We start from the raw sequence: 18,132 nt of genomic DNA on the forward strand, positions 1-18,132 counted from the left end.
TCCTGAGTATACTATGCTATATAGTAGTTGGAATTTTAGGGTTCTGTTATTAGCTCTATGTACTAAATGAAGGTTCAGGTTTTTATAAAACATTTGAGAGATCCCATATTGCCCAGAAGCTGTTATAACTTTATTCTGAACAAGGGCAGACCTACGATATACAGTAACGCATAGTTACGTGCAATGTACGTTGGCGTTAATGCATAGTTATGTGCAATGTATGTTGGCATTAATGCATAGTTACGTGCAATGTACATTGGCATTAATGCATAGTTACTTGCAATGTACGTTGGCATTAATGCTTAGTTATGTGCAATGTATGTTGGCATTAATGCAGTTACTTGCAATGTACGTTGGCATTAATGCATAGTTACGCGCAATGTACGTGGCATTAATGAATAGTTACGCGCAATGTACGTTGGTGTTAGTGCATAGTTACGCGCAATGTACGTTGGCGTTAATGCATAGTTACGCGCAATGTACGTTGGCATTAATGCATAGTTACGCGCAATGTACGTTGGCATTAATGCATAGTTACGCGCAATGTACGTTGGCATTAATGCATAGTTACGCGCAATGTACGTTGGCATTAATGAATAGTTACTCGCAATGTACGTTGGTGTTAGTGCATAGTTACGCGCAATGTACGTTGGCGTTAATGCATAATTACGTGCAATGTATGTTGGCATTAATGCATAGTTACTTGCAATGTACATTGGCATTAATGCATAGTTACGTGCAATGTACGTTGGCATTAATGCATAGTTACGTGCAATATACGTTGGCATTAACGCATCACCTTTTTCTTGAACAGCTGTTTTAGGTTTCCATTCCATGATGAGTCAAGAACAGTACCATGCGTCACTTTTGAATAAGGGTAAGCCCATGGGTGTAGGCTGGGGAGGAGTCACAAAGGCCACCAAGTTCAAGCCTCTTCCTGTAGAACCTCCAAATGATACAGATCCCGAAGAAAGTATCAAGAAGTTGAAGGACGATGATCCCAATTGCAAAGACCTTAACTTCAACAATATTAGGGTAAGGAAAGTAACAATGTTGGTCGTGATGATAGCTAAAGTAATATTGATTAATATTTTTTTCTAATTTGTCTCATAGAATTTGTTTTTACTTTTTAGTGGTATTAAACCGGTTTCAAGTAATATATTTTTATGCTGAGAATATAGACTTTTATTTTAAGTAGTCTGAACTAGATTTAAGGTGCTCATTCAAAAAATAGATCATATATTGGAATAAAGTTTTGTGAGGTCAGAAGATTGCTATTCTTATAGAATTGGCAGTCTCCAAAAAGGCTTTTGCTAGAGTTTTAATACAGTACTAGTGAACCTAATCATTACGTACCTGGTAAACATTCTTAATGTGTTTCTATATTTTCAGAACATGTCTGATGAACAGATCAAGAGATTGTTTGAGTCCCTAGAATTCAATACCAAACTTGAAACTTTAAGTATGGCGAACACCGGAATCTGCGACAGACATATAGATCCTCTGGTTGCTTCACTTTGTACGAACAATGCACTTAAAACGCTCAAGTAAGAACCAATTTGATTTATCTTTATTTTATATAGAAATTATTTTATATAATATGAGAGATATGTGAATTTATTCAAAAACCAATTCTTTAACAGGTGAAAAAATATTAAAAAAACGCTAAAGGTACTCGGCAAATTATATTTGTTATAGATTAACTTAACTAGGTCATTGATTCAGGTTTCTAAGCTTATAAGACTGACCTAGGGAATTAGTCCACAAGTGACAAGTAATGTAGGAAAACTGTAGAATGATTTAAACCATAAACTTTAATGTAAAACTATCTGAGAAATGTTAAGAGCAAAAAGCTGTGGATAAACCTCTGAAGGAACAGGATATAAAAGCAGGCCGAGTAACATCAGACTAATATGCTGTACAAACTTTCTTTAACAATTGAATTCTGAATCTCATAAATTGAATTTTATTTACATCCAGTACACTATACTGTACTGTAGTAATTGTGTGATATCTACTAAAGTATTGTTCTATGTATGATTAATGTTTGTAAGGAAAAACTTATTATGTGTTATGAAAATATAAAGTTTTGATTCAAAGAAAAAGTAGTACTGATTATTTTCTGTTATCAAAATAGCTTAAAGGGGCTTCACCATGGACTAAAATTAAAACCTGAAGAGTATATCTCAAGGTTATCTGTTTGTTCCTTTAGATTAATCTGTCTTTGTGTCAGCACAGTGGTGGTAGGATGTTTTAGAATCTATGAGGCTTGATGTGGACATTTAAACTTGGTCCAGTCAACCTAGTGAGATTGTTATGGGTATCACAAAATGAGTATGTGTAGCCTACTGGAAATCTGTAACTATGAGTTGCTTTAAGTATATAATCTATAAAGGAATCTTTGTATAATATGATTAGTATGTTTTCAGCGCTATTTTCTTGATTAGAATAATAGTATGTCATCAAATAAAACCATTTGGAGATTGGTTAGGCTTAGTACTCAGCCATCAAGAATTATGCCACTGCCATTTTAATTTATTTTAACTTAGTGTTGCAATGTACTGTAGTTCTCATAATACAAGAAAACTTGCTAATGTATATCCTCAATTTTCAGTTTGGAAACAAACAACATTAGTCCAGCAGGTATCGTTCGAATCATGGAGGCACTTCTCAAAACACACACCATAGAAGAAATTCGTCTTGCAAACCAGGTAATTTTTATTGTTGTTATGTTTAGACTATGTGTAATGTTGTACAATATAATGAATTGATACTTCTGCCCTACATCATTAATTAATAACAGGAGATCTGCCTCAACTCTATTTTCTTCCTATCCCGGATTTTCCCCCTTATAAGGTGACTTGTATGTCCTGTATTCATGTACTCTACATGAAAGTGTACTCAATACTTACTATACATTCATAAGCTGCAGGAAGTACAGTAGTGTACACAGAGCACTTTATACTATTTTATGACGTAGTAACTGACATAAGGTCAGGTAAAACGGCTTAACGTAGATTTTATTTTTTTATTCAATACAGTACTTAAGGGTGAGTGATGTAAAGTTGGAACTGACAAGTGTCGAACTAACGTAAAGAGGGGTATTACAGTACTGTATATATACATTATATTATATTATAGTATTTAATATATATAAGAAAATTATAAATCTAGACAGCTATCTATTTTAGATTTTTGTTCCTAATGATTATTTATGTTGCAGCGAGCGAGCGTTTTAGGCAACAAAATTGAAATGCAGTTAACAGACATCATTGAGCAGAACCCTACTGTTTTACGAGTGGGCATCCACTTCGAGTTCAACGATGCCCGCAACCGTGTATCCAGACATCTTCAGAAGAACTTGGATACTTGTGAGTATGACCATGTGGCATCTAGCGTCCTTCGCTAAAGTTGTTGTAGAGAAGAGCATAGTCTCATCACAACATCATTTTTTGTTTTGTTCTCCATTGAACTAAGAACATTGCTACAGTATAGGATTTTAGGATAATGTACTTTTAGTTAGCAGAATTTCAGGTTTGTTACATCTCCTCTAGTGTCATCAGCAGAGAAGAGGGATGAATAACTTATCCCACAAAAGTCTAATCAAATTTCTATACAAAAGATATTTTTTGTAGTTTACGGCTTATACTAATTTATATCGTGGCTTGCCATTGAGTTCAGCTAATCTGCATAAGCTTCTAACAAGTTAATATCTCTGTATTTTTCTCTGAGGCCAAGGTCATGAGTGTAAAAGATACAGCTAACTGAAAATTACATTTGTAAAGCAATGTCAAGAATTACACTGTTAACGTGTGATGGTGTGAGGGCACCAGCTAGGACACACTTACAGTTATGTAATAAGCAAGGCTAGTAAGTATTAGGAACTATTATGCCAATAACTGGATTGTTAACTTCCCTTAGACTTCATAAAGCAATATTTGATTTATTACTGTCTTCTGTAATCTCGTTTATCTAAACACAGGATAGAATGCAATTTTGCTTTACAGTCTCTTTCAACTTATACATAAGTCTACCCATTTTATGCTTCTCTTCTGGTTTTAATCTACATCTCTCTCTCTCTCTCTCTCTCTCTCTCTCTCTCTCTCTCTCTCTCTCTCTCTCTCTCTCTCTCTCTCTTAAACTGGAAGGGATTGTTTTTTATGGAATGTTCACATATCCCTAAGAACATCTTATATCCAGAAGCAGAATTGTATAATCACTGAGCAGTGTGTATTGAATCCACTAAAACCTGGTGCCCTGTAAAAATGCTGAAGGAACCTTTGTACAGTATGTTATTTTGAAATTGTGTCTACCATGTGTATTGTGTTTTATTCATAGTATGGTACATTATATTAACGACTTTAGCCGTGCAATTTAGTTTGTGTATTCATTCACTTATCAAAGTTGTGAACTTCTGGTTATGTCAAGTTACATCTGAAATATCAGGCTTGAGTAGAATTGGTTTTCTTGTATACAGTAAGGAATACTGTATTAGGTAAAGGTTAGAGAACAGTGTGTCAGGGAAAGTTCTCCACCTCACTAACTCGCCCTTCAAAATCCAACATCGTATCATGCCTTATGTAAACTGATACATGATAGAGACCTTGCCATTTAAGGAATTGCCTTCTGTAACACAGACAATAGCATGTAATTTATACCTTTCTCTTGTAGATGGTAGATCTACTACAGAAAGCCATTTCTTCTTCTTAAACCCTTGCACCGCTGTGTTACCTTGAGATGAATGGTTACCTATCATTATTTTGCCTTTTTTTTCTCCCTTCATTTTCAGCTCTGCATCGCCCACGTGCTTATACCTCAGAATTAGACCGCAATTTTTTTCTTAAGCATTTCTAATCAAATTAGATCAATAATATCTTTGTTGTAATATTTTGAATAATCATGACCTTATTTTCATAACTTATTTTTATCTTCTCTTTTCTCTCTATACTCTGTGCATTGCTGTTTCTTCTCTCCCCTCCTGATAAGAATCTTTACTAACTTCGGTAACGAAAATTAATCGTAATCATCACAGAGGGAACAGGAAGAACATATGAATTTGAGGGACATATGGCTTGTTGCGCTTTTTTTTTCTCTCCTTTTCAGCTTGAGCGCGGGCTTTTAATAACTAGTGTAGCGTAGACTTCTATTCTCCCCCCATCCATATAAGGTTGGTGACTCATGTGGGGACTAAGCGTGTTTCAAAACCTAAAAAAAAAAAAGTTTGGTTTTCTAATTATTTTTCCTTTTTACCCTCAGACCCTCCTTTTGCAGGTTTAATAAGATTTAATGTTAAATTTGCAATGTGACAGTTGTTATGAGATTGTATAAAAATGTATTTTCTTTTTATCCATTGTTGCATGTAGTGGTTTGGGTCTGATGGTATGAGTTTGTTTTTATGTGCATGAAATGGGCAGAAAGTTCTATTGTTTAAGAATAATGATGGCTCTCCTTTCAAGCATTTTTATTCCCACAGAGATTAAAGCTTGGATACATTGTTTATGCATTCCTGTTTTACTTATGTTCTGTTAATGATTGAAGCCTGTTTTCCCCTTTGTAAAATGTGAATAGAACCTTTCTTTTTCAGTGGTATCAGCAAATGTATACCTTTATGCCTGTACTTCTACACCCTACTTTGTTTCTTGCAATTTTTGTCTTGCATTGAGGGATGAGCTTGCGCCTGCAGTTGTTCAAAGTGAAACCCGGAATGCATTCATCCGTCACCCTTTTATACAGAATGGTTAGATTACAGCCGCATCGCATACGCAGAGGAAGAGGAGGAGATGCTTTAATTGCTTTGAATAACTCCTCCACAGGCCTTATTTATACCAAACCCCAGAAGCTCGACAGAAGGAAAGAACCCATTATAAAACTGCCCGTATCTTTCGTATTTGCAGTCAGAACAGGGGGTAAACCCCGAAAACCAAATAGAGCCATGGCTCTCCTCAGAAAAGGCTTTGAATTGGTGTGCCGAAGAGGACAGAAAGACAAATAAGGGAAACTATTCCACAACACTAGAGGACGGGATCTATAGGAACAAATGGTAGTATTTACAAGGTACTGTGCAAGAGAAAGCCTGCGAGTAATTAAAAAAGAAAATCAAAAGAAGAGCTAAAGCCAAAATTTTGGTTGGGCTTATTATCATAATTATTACTGCACTTAATGCATTTATTACTAAAAAAAATATTACCCTATTATTTTGTAGTTTTATTTTTTTTGGATGTTGCTTATCTATTCTTTTGGGCAGACAGATGATTTCCTCTAACGTGTGGGCATAACCCCCATGGGCAGCATTCTATGGTGTTTTGTAGAATAGGATGGATCTTTTTCTTTCTTTTTTTCTTGATTTTCTCCAGTTTTGGGTAGCACGAGTAATTTTCTTCTTCATCTCTATTTCTCTCTACTTCTATGTGCACTGGCAGTTCGTGTTGGTGTCAAAGTGCGCAGAGTCACGTCGAGAAAATCCGTCACTGAAGCTGCTAGCCTAAGTTTCGTCCTGCCTTCTAACCCACCAGAATCCCCTTTGCCTCCCATGGAGGAGGGTAATGAACTCCCTCCCATTAACGGGGAGGATCACGATATGGAGGACTTGCAAAATGAGATGGCGTATGAGAATGAGGAGTAGGCTTAAAGAGGTGACTATGAAGAAGAGATGTGACGAGTACTCGGCCCCGAGTTCTCGGTCACACTTCTTTTCACAGTAGCTCTGCCAATCATGGTCAAATCCAATGAAAGCTGCTGTTTGTGGAGCGGAGCAGGAAAATCCGCAACGGAAGTTTGGCTGACACATAGAGAGAGATGTGCTTTTTTTTTTCTTATTCATATGTAGTTCCTTCAAGGTCTGTGTAACAGAATGGCAAATTTGCTAGGATGATAATATTTCAGTCATATATGCTTTCGTGATAGTCAGCTTTTGACACAAAAGTTTTTACATAGAGCATGAGTGCGAAAAAATTACTCTTGTTTTACCCTAAATATGCATTTTTATTGCTGTTATTTAATCAGGTTTTCTAAATATATATATTTTTAGCATCAAAGATTAGCAATAAGAATAATGGGGCTCGTTATCTTTTTTATGCCAGCGGTCCCTGTGTTTGACCATGAATGGCTTGGAGATTTGATAGCCGAGTGGAGAATTCCGTTAACAAGTATAGAGCATAGGTCAAGCAATATGAGACAGCAGCATAATTCCATTGCTAAGTTTCGAACCCTGCCTTTGACTGACTTAGTTTACACAGTATTTACAGTAGAGATTAAAACCTTTTTGATAGATATTAGGTCATTTTTATCCATTTTTTGTAGCTAATACTCCTGTTATTTTTAATTTGTTGCAACCAAGTAATGCAAATACTTGAAGCTTAGAAATTATTTCCAGAGTAATTGACTCGATTAATCATTTTCAGAGGAGTTAACTGTATTTCATTGAATGTTTCCATGTTCATAACCATTTTACTCACATAAATTTTTTGCTTTAGTGGCTGGAATCTTAAAAAGCCATCTGAATACAGTGCAGAACTGTTCAGTACAGTATACTCCTCCTTTAATGTAAAGTGCTGTTCATAACATAATTCCCTTTTTGTGTTTTAGATCTCTCTGTATGTGAAGCTCATGTCCAAACTATGTATATTAAAAGAAAAAGGTGAGGTTTCGAAATTTGTTGGATCATAGTGCCTGATGTTATATACAGTATGTGAGGTCTTCTGTAGAATTCTGATTGGCACTTAAATGTAGATCTGCAAGTTTAGATGATGACAAAAACATAGTGATATGGATTATGTCAATTTGTGTATGGTCCGAGTGCCAGCAGTTATGTGAAAATATGATGTACAATTGTTCATGTCTCCTACGCCTCATTTGTTTGCTGATTTTCTATACATCGTTATTTGACAGTCAGATAGATAGATAGGTTGGTAGATAGATAGGTAGAGAGATAGATAGATAGATATAATACATACTCTGGCTGGAAAAATGTATATGTAGTCGCATTTTTTTTCAGCTATTTGCTCAGCAAGTAACAAATAATTTGATGATGGTTAAATCGCAAATTTTGGTTGTTTATAAAAGCAAAACATGAATACATTATTGATATTCACTAGTGATGTTCTTTTATGAATGTTGTAAAAAGATTTAGATTTTTATTGGAAAAATTGTTGATATTTTTTTTACCAAACTTGTGATAATTTTTGGTACAGTATACAGTATATTATTTTTGACTATGCTTTAAATACATTACTGTACTGTACTTATAACATATTTTCCATGGTATATATTTTTTTTTTTTTAATATTGTTCGGAAAGTTGTTCATTCTACGACTATTGGAAAGAAACACAGAATTGTCCATAGGAAATTTCAGTCCTCTTTTACTTGCTCATTTACACTTGAAAAGGGGTGGAAATAGTGTGGAAAAAATGACCTTCCATTATGCAGAAAACTAACTTCCTCCATGAAGAACCTCCCATTTTACCTGTCAATTATTCTCACTCATGATCTATGGCTTTTGGACAGTAGGCTAATTTTTATAGTTTGTAATCCTCCCCTCAAACATCAATTTGCAGGAAATAATTGTAGGTATTTTCTTGCTAATATTTCTAGTGGCAAGATGGCTTAAATTTTTTTGTTTGTTGCAAGTTTTGAAATATTTTTATGATCAATATCATTCAATTGCATTATTTTAATGTTATTACTGTTCTTAAAATATTTTATTTTTCCTTGTTTCCTTTCCTCACTTGGCAATTTTCCCTGCTGGAGCCCCTGAGCTTATAGCATCTTCCTTTTCCAACTAGGGTTGTAGCTTAGCAAGTAATAATAATAATGGCATATTTTGCCTTATTCCTCCTACAGAAAAGTTGGAAGGACATTATGTTTTAGGTATGGTTAGTTTGTATATTTTTTTTACAATGTTTTCGCTTATTCATTAGCCATGTCACTCAAGAGGATTGTGTGTGGATTTTTATAAACTACTCATCAAAGATGGGCCTTGACTGGCAACTAGTAAATTGAGTGATTTTCTCCCTTGGTTTGAGCCAGAGCCACATGGGATATTGCAAATGGTCTTGGTATACAACACCGCTGTGTAGTAAATAAAGTAGCGTGCAGACTTGGCTTTTTGGTACTTTTTACAGATGAAGACAATACCATAGACCAAGAAAACCACTGAAAACTTGCAATTTTATTGATAGTAAAAAAAATATTCCAGGTACTGTAGTAACAATAGATATGGACCTATTATTCCAACTTGTGGGTGATTGAAGTTCAATTTCCTCCCTCTTAAGTAGTTATTTTGCTTGATTTACTTGAATTATATTCAATTCAGAACAAAAATTTGTTTCCCTCATACTTTTTACTGTATACTGTTTTCCCTAGAATTCAAGAGAGAACTTTTGACAGGTGAAAGGGAATTCTCCATGAAAGAAAGTGTTTTCTGTCACCACTTCGCCACATCAAGTATACGTTTGTCATTGTTTCTCTCACCTTTCAGATGTGAATGCATTGTAAAATAAGAGGATTTTACCTGGATTATTATTTTTTATTCGTAATAATTTTGACCGTCCGAAAAAAAACTTTTATTCACGTTTTTCAAGTGTTAAGAGGTGGATATATGGTGTTTTGTATCTCTGCTTCTCTCTTATGAAATACTTCGATGTTCTCTCTCCGAGGTGAACATTTTGGGAAGTCTTTCATGTAGGTGTTTTACCATTAACTATATTAATTATGTTTTCCCTTATATTCTTATTTTGTATTGTTAGCTAAATATTTATACTGTACTGTAGTAGGTTTTTTAACATTGCAAGACATACTGTTTACTAACATTTTTTTCCCCTTTGTGTTTATTCCATTGACAAGCATTCTTTGAGCAGCTCGTTTTATTAGAAACCAACAATGTAATATGTATTTTGGCTAACAGTTAACAAGAAGTGTTGATATGTATTGCTGTAGGTAAAACTAATCTTGATTTTTGTGTTTACAGGGAACATCGTCCATTTACTAATTGCATGACTTCAGGTGTTGCCTTTTTGGGGAAAGAAACTTTTTTTTCTGTCAACCACAGTATATAATAGGCCATGAAAAACTTGCTTTATTCTGCAGACTTCTGTGTGATTGGCTTTTTAGTCATTTTAGGATGTAGTTATTAGTACAATAAAGTCGGCACTTTTTCCGAGTAGTTGCAAGTGCTATTGCCTCACGGGTGTTAGAATTACAACTTCATTTACCTATAGCTTTTTCTTTCCATTACTCTTCAGTACATTGTATTATGGTATTACAATAATAATAGTATAATGATTCTTTATTCTTGGGGTAATTTGGTAGAAAAAAAAAATGCAGTACTGTACAGTGACTTCTTAATTTACTAGAGGCTAATGTTCTGAGTAGAGCATGCGATGTCTTTTTTATGTAATGTAAATTAACTGATTCCATAAAAATTAGTTGCCATTACAGTAGCTGTATTCTGTGGCTGCATTATTACCTCCTTGTGGGTATATAAATCTATTATAAGAAATCTATATATAACTGTATAATAATCAATTACAGTATATTTTTTTTTGTATTGTAAATGAATTTCATTGTACAGCAGCTTTCAAAAACGTAAAACTGTAATTTAATTAGGAAAATGAGCTAGGGCTTTACAAAAGCCTCTGAAAATCTTGTATTATGTTGATAGTCGTAAAGTAGAAGAGTATATTGCTAACATTTTTCTTTCAAGTATATCTCGCTTTGCCCTACTTTTATGTAAATTAAGTAAAGTACTCCTAATGACTGCTTTTTCCAGTGATCAGAAAAAGCACAATACATGCGTTAGTCATTATTAAAAAGCAAATATTATGGTTGGTAAACCACTTTATTTTAAAAGTAAGAGGAACAATGAGAAAAAATCTCCTATTGTTTCTCTTTTTTTTATGTTGGCTACCTCGTAAAATTGGGGGAAGTGCCATGGTAGATAGATGTAATTGAAAATACCAAGGACGTAATATATTTAATTTCGTAACACTTTTAATCTTTAGTTTGCTTTATTCTAAATGGAAGTATATCTCAAAGTCACTGTACAGTCAAGATTTTGGCAAGAATTCTAAGATATTGCTGGTTTTGAATGAACATAGGTTTATTTTCATATATCACAAGTGAAAATCACATAATAGATTCACATTCATATAATACTAGCGAGGCACTATTCTTTACAAGATAATAAGATTCACTATTAAGAGAATAGATATGTTATTTCCAGCAAACAAAGGCTTAATTTCTTGTTGTAGGATGTACCGTAACGTAACTTTTGTATTTCAGCATTAAGATTGTATTGGTCATGAAAGCAAGTGTAGGATGTATTTTTTATTGCCATTTTACTTGTGATTTTTATGAGGCCAAACAAGAATGAGTTAAATATTTCAAGGCAACACTTGAAGATAGTTTTATTTGATGGTTTACAAGCATTTGGGATGATTCTCAAAATTTTTTATAGGTGTTATAGACTGACACAAAGGTACTGTTTGAAATGTCTTTCTTGAGAGCACCCTCTTTCCTGTGAGCATTTTGCTAATGTTGAAACCGTGTATTAACCTTGACCTTTTCAGTGGAGGAATTTCAATGACAGTTTTCCCTCCTGTCTGTTTCAGTCCGCCTTAGCAGGATCGGCGCTTCAAAAGAGCAATAGAAACTTCCTAGGTAGTACTAGCATATCCTTTTACGTACACTCTTAAATTCACTTAGCTTGATGTCTGTAACTTATACTTCACATATGCACTCCAAGGGTATTGGTGGTTGTTGGTGTCCCAGCTTCTGTAAATATATGAATGTGTAAAATTTTTATCAGCTATCTTCATCCCTTCTACATAGCTGTTTATTTTGTAAATACAGTATACTGTATAAATGATAATGGATCCTGTACTGTCACTCATAAACAGTCTCTTGACTACATGCATTCTTTTTGTTTTTTGTCAGAAGCTTGGATAAAAATTTCACTTGGTAGCTGAATGTATATATCATCCAAAAAGAATGTAAATAGCTTCTGTTTCCTTTTGCTCTTGTAAAGGAGACTTAAAATCAAGCTTCCTAAGGTTTATGGGGCACGTTCGGTCGCTTGGGAAGGTGTCTTTGATTTTTAAACTCTCGTTTTTCTCTCATTATGATGGCCTAAGATGTCTGCTCTTTCCAGTAATTGTATGATTATGCTTTAAAGTTTTGTATACTTTTCCTTTGTAACTTCTTTCCATTTCTGATCTTGTAGATTTGATTATTTTATTTATTTTGCATTCTTAATTTTATGTTATCAATAAATATATATACATCCATAGTTTTGCATATTAAGTACTTGATGATCATTTATATACTTTAATCCCATTAGAGTTTCTTATCATTTTGTCGTGTTATATTATCATTGTTATTTTTTTAAATTCCTTTCTTTTTAGCTTTTATAATTGTGTGGAGTAAAGTACTGATAAACTTTATTGTAAGAGCAGTTTCTTGGGCTTAATGAATATTGCTTCAAATTATTATTTTATTAATGTAGATCACAATGCACTAGCTCTTTATATGTGGCTTCAGTAGTTGTCTCTTGATCTTTTGGGGATTTCTATAAATAGCATTTTGATTTATCCATTATTTTACTTGGCTGCAGTTATGGGTTTCTTTGCTCTTCTTTTTCATATCATTGGCTAATTGCTCCGAGTAAAAACCTGATTGTAAATATTAGAATTTGTGAAAAAACAGCTTCGGTGGTTGGTCTTCCTCCTTTTGACACCCAGTCTTCATTTATTGACTGCATTGCGATGCAAAGCATTATGTTCAGAGGCCGCAAAGCATCAAGTGCTTTCTTAGTAACCTAAAAGAAAATTTGCTGCAAGATGAAGTTACTGGTATACATTTTTAAATACTGTACTGTAATGTATTCATATATTGGAGTATCACCTGCATTGCTTGCATGAGAATCATATATAGTTCATTTCCAAAGAGTACAAATGATTGCTTTATAAATGCCTTACTTAGCCTCTCGTATGGTTAGACCAAGTCCCAAATTCAAATGAATGTACCGGGGTAGTGAAGTGGTAGCATATGAGGCGACTCAAATGGTGTGCAATATCTTATTGCTTGATTTCCATGAAGAGTAATGATAACATCTCTGCCAACAGCATGCAATCTAGCATGGTTTGAGACAGACTCTTCCATTACCTCCTAGCTTGCAGGCTTTATGGGGTTGGAAGTATTGGAGAAGTAGCACGATTTGAGCTCAACAAAAGCCAGTTTAGAGCAATTTAAGAAAAATTAAATTTTTCATATTTTGTGAAATTATAGTGTTCTGTTAATTTGAGTACTGTATAGATTTGAATTGAACTATTTAAACTGGTAGCTCAAAGAACCACCATTGTTTATTGTATCGCCTTTTATTACTAAAATTTGTATTCTCCATTTCCTTTATGGAAGGCTCCTTTGTGATTATATCTTTCCTACTCAGCATGAAGTAGACCAAGACACAATTATTCAGGTGAGTAGGCTAAGTGCTCTCCCCAGAGAGCGAACTTACTTTCAGCCCTTGGTAAGGATTACACTTGAGCTTATAGGGAACTGGCCATTATGAGGATCCACTCATGCTAACTAAAGGTAAAAGAAGTAAGTGTTTGTCTGGCAATACTCTTTGCTGAAGGTTACATTTGTTGAGCACATGCAGAACATTCTTAGATGGCAGCCATACAACTTTCAGAAGTTTTGGCCAAGCAAGTTAAAGATGTTAGGAGCTGCCATAGGGGAGTCATATACCTTTGAAGTCTAATTGCCTTCTGCTCTAAAGTAAACATCTGTAAGAATACTACTTACACAGCTTAGTCAGGGTTAACACAAATATCTAACTTTGATGAAATGGAGGATTGTCAATATGTATTTATGTTGTGAAATCTTCCTTCTTACGGAGGTGTGGCCTAAAAGATCTTTTAATAAGGAAGACTCCTCCTCTGGCCTTATTTGTTTCTTTAGCTAGACGGCACCCAAGTTGTTCATGTCAAGGCCCAGCGCCATGGCTCGGGTTTCTTAGAGTAGCCGGGCAGGATAGGAGTGTATGGCCCCATACAATTAGGTTCCCCAGCTGATAGAGGAGCTTTGGCACCCTCCATCACCCTTCCTACCTGAATGGTGGAATTCTACTCCTCCCTCATCCTGCAATACTTCGGTAGAGTAAGTCGAGAGGATGGTACCTCTCGAGGCTGTCATGTTCCTGCTTGCATTGGAAGACCAATTTAAGATCTGAGGGACCTTCCTCTTGTGGCATGGGGCCATGGTTATCCTCCTGCCCTTATCAACAGAGGGAAGAGTACATGCTTCTCTGTCTGTCTCTGCCATGATCAGTTATGCATTTTTCCCCTGTTATTGTTGGCCTTCCCGGGCATTCCTCAACCGCTGATTACATTCGATGGTTTTGTCCTTGGGACAGAACAGTTGTATTAGGGAGTGGGAATGAATCACTGGAGCATCCTGCCTTACCCTCTATCCAGCTGGATATGGGGATACTTTGGATTCATCTTCCCATAAGACACTGAACCTCATAACCGGTGACGACAGAGGTGGAAAATCCTGAGATGGAGTATTCCCCGAGTACAACGGTCTTGGGGAAGCAACATTAGAGCTACAGCTACCATGATCAGATGTGGTGGCATTGTCCTGAATCGAGTTGACGATCAGATCTGTGGATCTAAGAACTCTCTCTCGAATCCAGCCTGTCAAACAAGTTATTGCCCCACCCAATTTTTAGTCGGAAAAGGTTCTATACACCAGTGCATGCTGTCATCTTTGCAGGTTGACCCGTCTGTGTCTGCACTTACAGGGTTATTCTCCTTGGAGATTCAAGGCAGAAGTTATGTCCTACTCAGCAGCCCTGGAATTGTCTTCCATGACCTCCCTCCAAACTGTCTGCTATCTTGATAAGTAGTCGGGTACAGCGATGTACTTCGCAAAGTCAACGTGGTTATCAACCTCACTATTTGGAGAAATGCAAGAGTCTCGTGCTCTGGTGGAAAGGCAGTGACCATCCTATCACACCAGTGGGCCAAGTGTTTTTAAAGAGAAGGGATGCTTTTTTTTCCCGTTTATAAAAAAAAATTGGTACAGAGCCCCTATCTAGCTTTCAAGAAGACCCTTCAGTCTGACAGGTGTTGAAGGCTGGTGTTTGGAAAGTCCAGACCACCTTCTCAGCCTTTTATCTACGAGAGTATGGCCACAGGTCCCTTGGCATGTTTGTGCTTCATCCTGTGGTGATTGCTCAAGTAGTTGTGTAAGCCAGCCCAGCTCCCACATGTGACAGGAATTGTCTTCCATGACCTCCCTCCAAACTGTCTGCTGTCTTGATAAGTAGTCGGGTACAGCGATGTACTTCGCAAAGTCAACGTGGTTATCAACCTCACTATTTGGAGAAATGCAAGAGTCTCGTGCTCTGGTGGAAAGGCAGTGACCATCCTATCACACCAGTGGGCCAAGTGTTTTTTAAAGAGAAGGGATGCTTTTTTTCCCGTTTATTAAAAAAAATTGGTACAGAGCCCCTATCTAGCTTTCAAGAAGACCCTTCAGTCTGACAGGTGTTGAAGGCTGGCGTTTGGAAAGTCCAGACCACCTTCTCAGCCTTTTATCTACGAGAGTATGGCCACAGGTCCCTTGGCATGTTTGTGCTTCATCCTGTGGTGATTGCTCAAGTAGTCGTGTAAGCCAGCCCAGCTCCCACATGTGACAGGAAGTATCTTGTCTATGGTACCATATAGATGTAATTCTGGAATTAAAGATTGAACGACTGGCTCTTCATTTCTTATGTCCCCTCTCTTGATGCTAGTAAGTCACACTTCTGAGCTTCCTTCCTCAATATAAAGAAGCATCTCCCATATCCTCCCTAACAAGAGGGAAGGTAGTGGAATACATACGCATTGATCATCATATGCTAGGTAAATTATTCCGGACTGATATCCCCTTCGGGGGAAGGGCTTCCTTAGTTGACAGCATACAATTCATCTTGGACAGTTTTCTCATCCTTATGAGAGACAGACAGGAAGGTCCTGGAGTTATCTCCTTCACTCCCTTACAGGACCAGGTTGATTGACACTTTAGGGAAGGAAAAGAACCAACCATTTCAGTTCTAGTTGACTTCCAATTTAAGGCATGAAAGGTTTGTAAAGACGTTTGAACTAATAATAAATGCTTTAAAGTAATTTGTAATTTTCTTAGGTATACAAACCTGAGTCCTTTTAAGTTGAACTTTGCCTCTGAGTCCTAAGGCAAAAGGTCAGTTAAGATCTTCCAATAGGTCGAGGGGTGTGGCTTCTCTCCAACGCTCAACGCTCACCACCTGTCATTAACTACCTTGTTAACGAATTCAACGGCCATTCCAGATTGCGCTGAAAAAAAGTCTCCTTACTTAAAGGACTCTGATTTGCATTGCTTGGAAAGATACAAATTAATTTTAAAATTTTATGTATTTTTTATTTTCCAAAGTAATTGACCCAAAGTTTTTTGTTATATTTAGATGAAATGGTGCCTGAAATAATGGATGTTGTTGAATGAGTACGGTACTGTATGTTATAATGCAATAATGAATCTCAAATAGCGTGTCTGGCTGTTGGGAGGGTAAATTACCAGTATTTCATAATTCTAGTAAAGTAATGGTTCATAACAATAAAAAGTTCAATAATTAATTGGTAGTTAATATTTGTTGTAAATGATACTTCATGAGTAGTTCTCTATATATTGACTGATTTTTATATATAGATTAGCAAAAGAAATATTTCTTTGATATGACTACTGTACTACAATTCATGAAATTGCCCGAATTGGGATTAATCTGCATAGAATAGCCAATTCTTCTCACAAACGTACTTTAGATTAAGGGAAATAAAATGCATTATTTATTTTCCATTATTTATTATATTTTTCTTAGAGGAATATTGTTTATTACCGTAGTTTCATGTCAGCATATTGACATACAGGATTTTTACAATGTTATCTACCTCACATAGCCAGGATAGTCTAGGTTACGGAACTTCCTATAATCATATCGTATGGTAGCTTGATTCTAGTTGGAGTTAAAGGTGAATTACAGTAAAGGGAAAATAAGATAAGATTGGTATGTCTGTACAAACAGTATGTACGGGAAGGGTGTTAACAGTAGGGCAAGTCCTTGAGCTTCAGGTAGGAACTGCAACTCAGTTTTTTAATTATGAATTTTAGCATCTCCACTTGTTGTAACATTTGGGTATATGAATCTAGATGCATCATACCCTTTAGAGGTTTAATACTGATTAAAGTTTGTACGAGTGTACATTTCCATTGTTAACTATGAGTTCAAGAATCCATGACAAGTATTTTTCATAAAAGGTTATTAGAATCGTGTATGCATGGATTTATTATAGAAAGTAAAATATTAAAGGGGGGTATCATTTGTCTTTAACATTATTTATAGCTTCCTTTGCTTGAGGCCAATTACGAGTCCATACAGACTCCTTAATATTGCAGAGAGATTCAGAGTCGAGTGATGTTTTCCCTCACATATGATGTTCTCTTTTGTATTATGTCTTACTCTTCCCACTGTGTTTAAGTTGAAATCCATCCTGTTCATTTAACATCAAAAGTAGTGTATAGCTTAGTACTTACCTGCTTAAAACTACTCATTTGCTGTATTGTGCTGTTTTTATTTTTATTTAAGATACCTAATCTAATAATCATCAGTTAATTTATAGGGAACTGTGCGTTAATTTGTTTTATAGAACTGTAGTGGAATAAGATCACCGTCTATCTGGATGGCCCTTTTATATTGTTAATCATATGGTATTTCATATTTACTGTTTATTTATTTCTCATTTTAATGTACTGGTAATTGTGATTACATTGTGTGTCTTTTTACAGTACAATTTATGTACCGTATTCTTTGGTACCTTATAATTTAGTCATGTCTTTCCATTCCATAATCTTACAAAAGTCATATTTGCTTAGTTTTAGTTAGTTCAACTTTTCTGACTACCAGTGTTTAGAAACTGTATTTATTGTAAATGTAACTAGGTTGTTTGGAATAACTAGAAGTTAGATTTTAAGAGATTCCTGAATAAAACAGGAAAAAGTTAGAATACATCTGTATTTTTATATCAAGTTTTGTCAAGTTTGTCACCAGTCTCTAGTAG

The 18,132-nt window shown here is 35.5% G+C and overlaps 1 protein-coding gene across 6 annotated transcripts in view; it reads left to right on the forward strand.

The window, feature by feature from the left end:
- The window catches only part of tmod (tropomodulin), a 151,973-nt gene that overhangs the window by 118,789 nt on the left and 15,052 nt on the right, over window positions 1-18,132 (forward strand). For 3 of the 6 annotated variants that reach the window (XM_068367258.1, XM_068367260.1, XM_068367261.1), the window contains exons 5-8: window positions 815-1,035; window positions 1,393-1,547; window positions 2,615-2,711; window positions 3,224-3,371. In XM_068367258.1, coding sequence (XP_068223359.1) covers window positions 815-1,035; window positions 1,393-1,547; window positions 2,615-2,711; window positions 3,224-3,371 — 621 coding nt within the window. Of the gene's footprint in view, window positions 1-814; window positions 1,036-1,392; window positions 1,548-2,614; window positions 2,712-3,223; window positions 3,372-5,894; window positions 6,055-6,419; window positions 6,638-11,607; window positions 11,657-18,132 lie in introns of those variants that run through there. The other 3 variants (XR_011042565.1, XM_068367259.1, XM_068367262.1) reach the window with 3 other exon arrangements.

The sequence above is a fragment of the Palaemon carinicauda genome, chromosome 45 (assembly GCF_036898095.1).
Source record: "Palaemon carinicauda isolate YSFRI2023 chromosome 45, ASM3689809v2, whole genome shotgun sequence".
In the NCBI taxonomy this organism is placed as follows: Eukaryota; Metazoa; Arthropoda; class Malacostraca; order Decapoda; family Palaemonidae; genus Palaemon; species Palaemon carinicauda.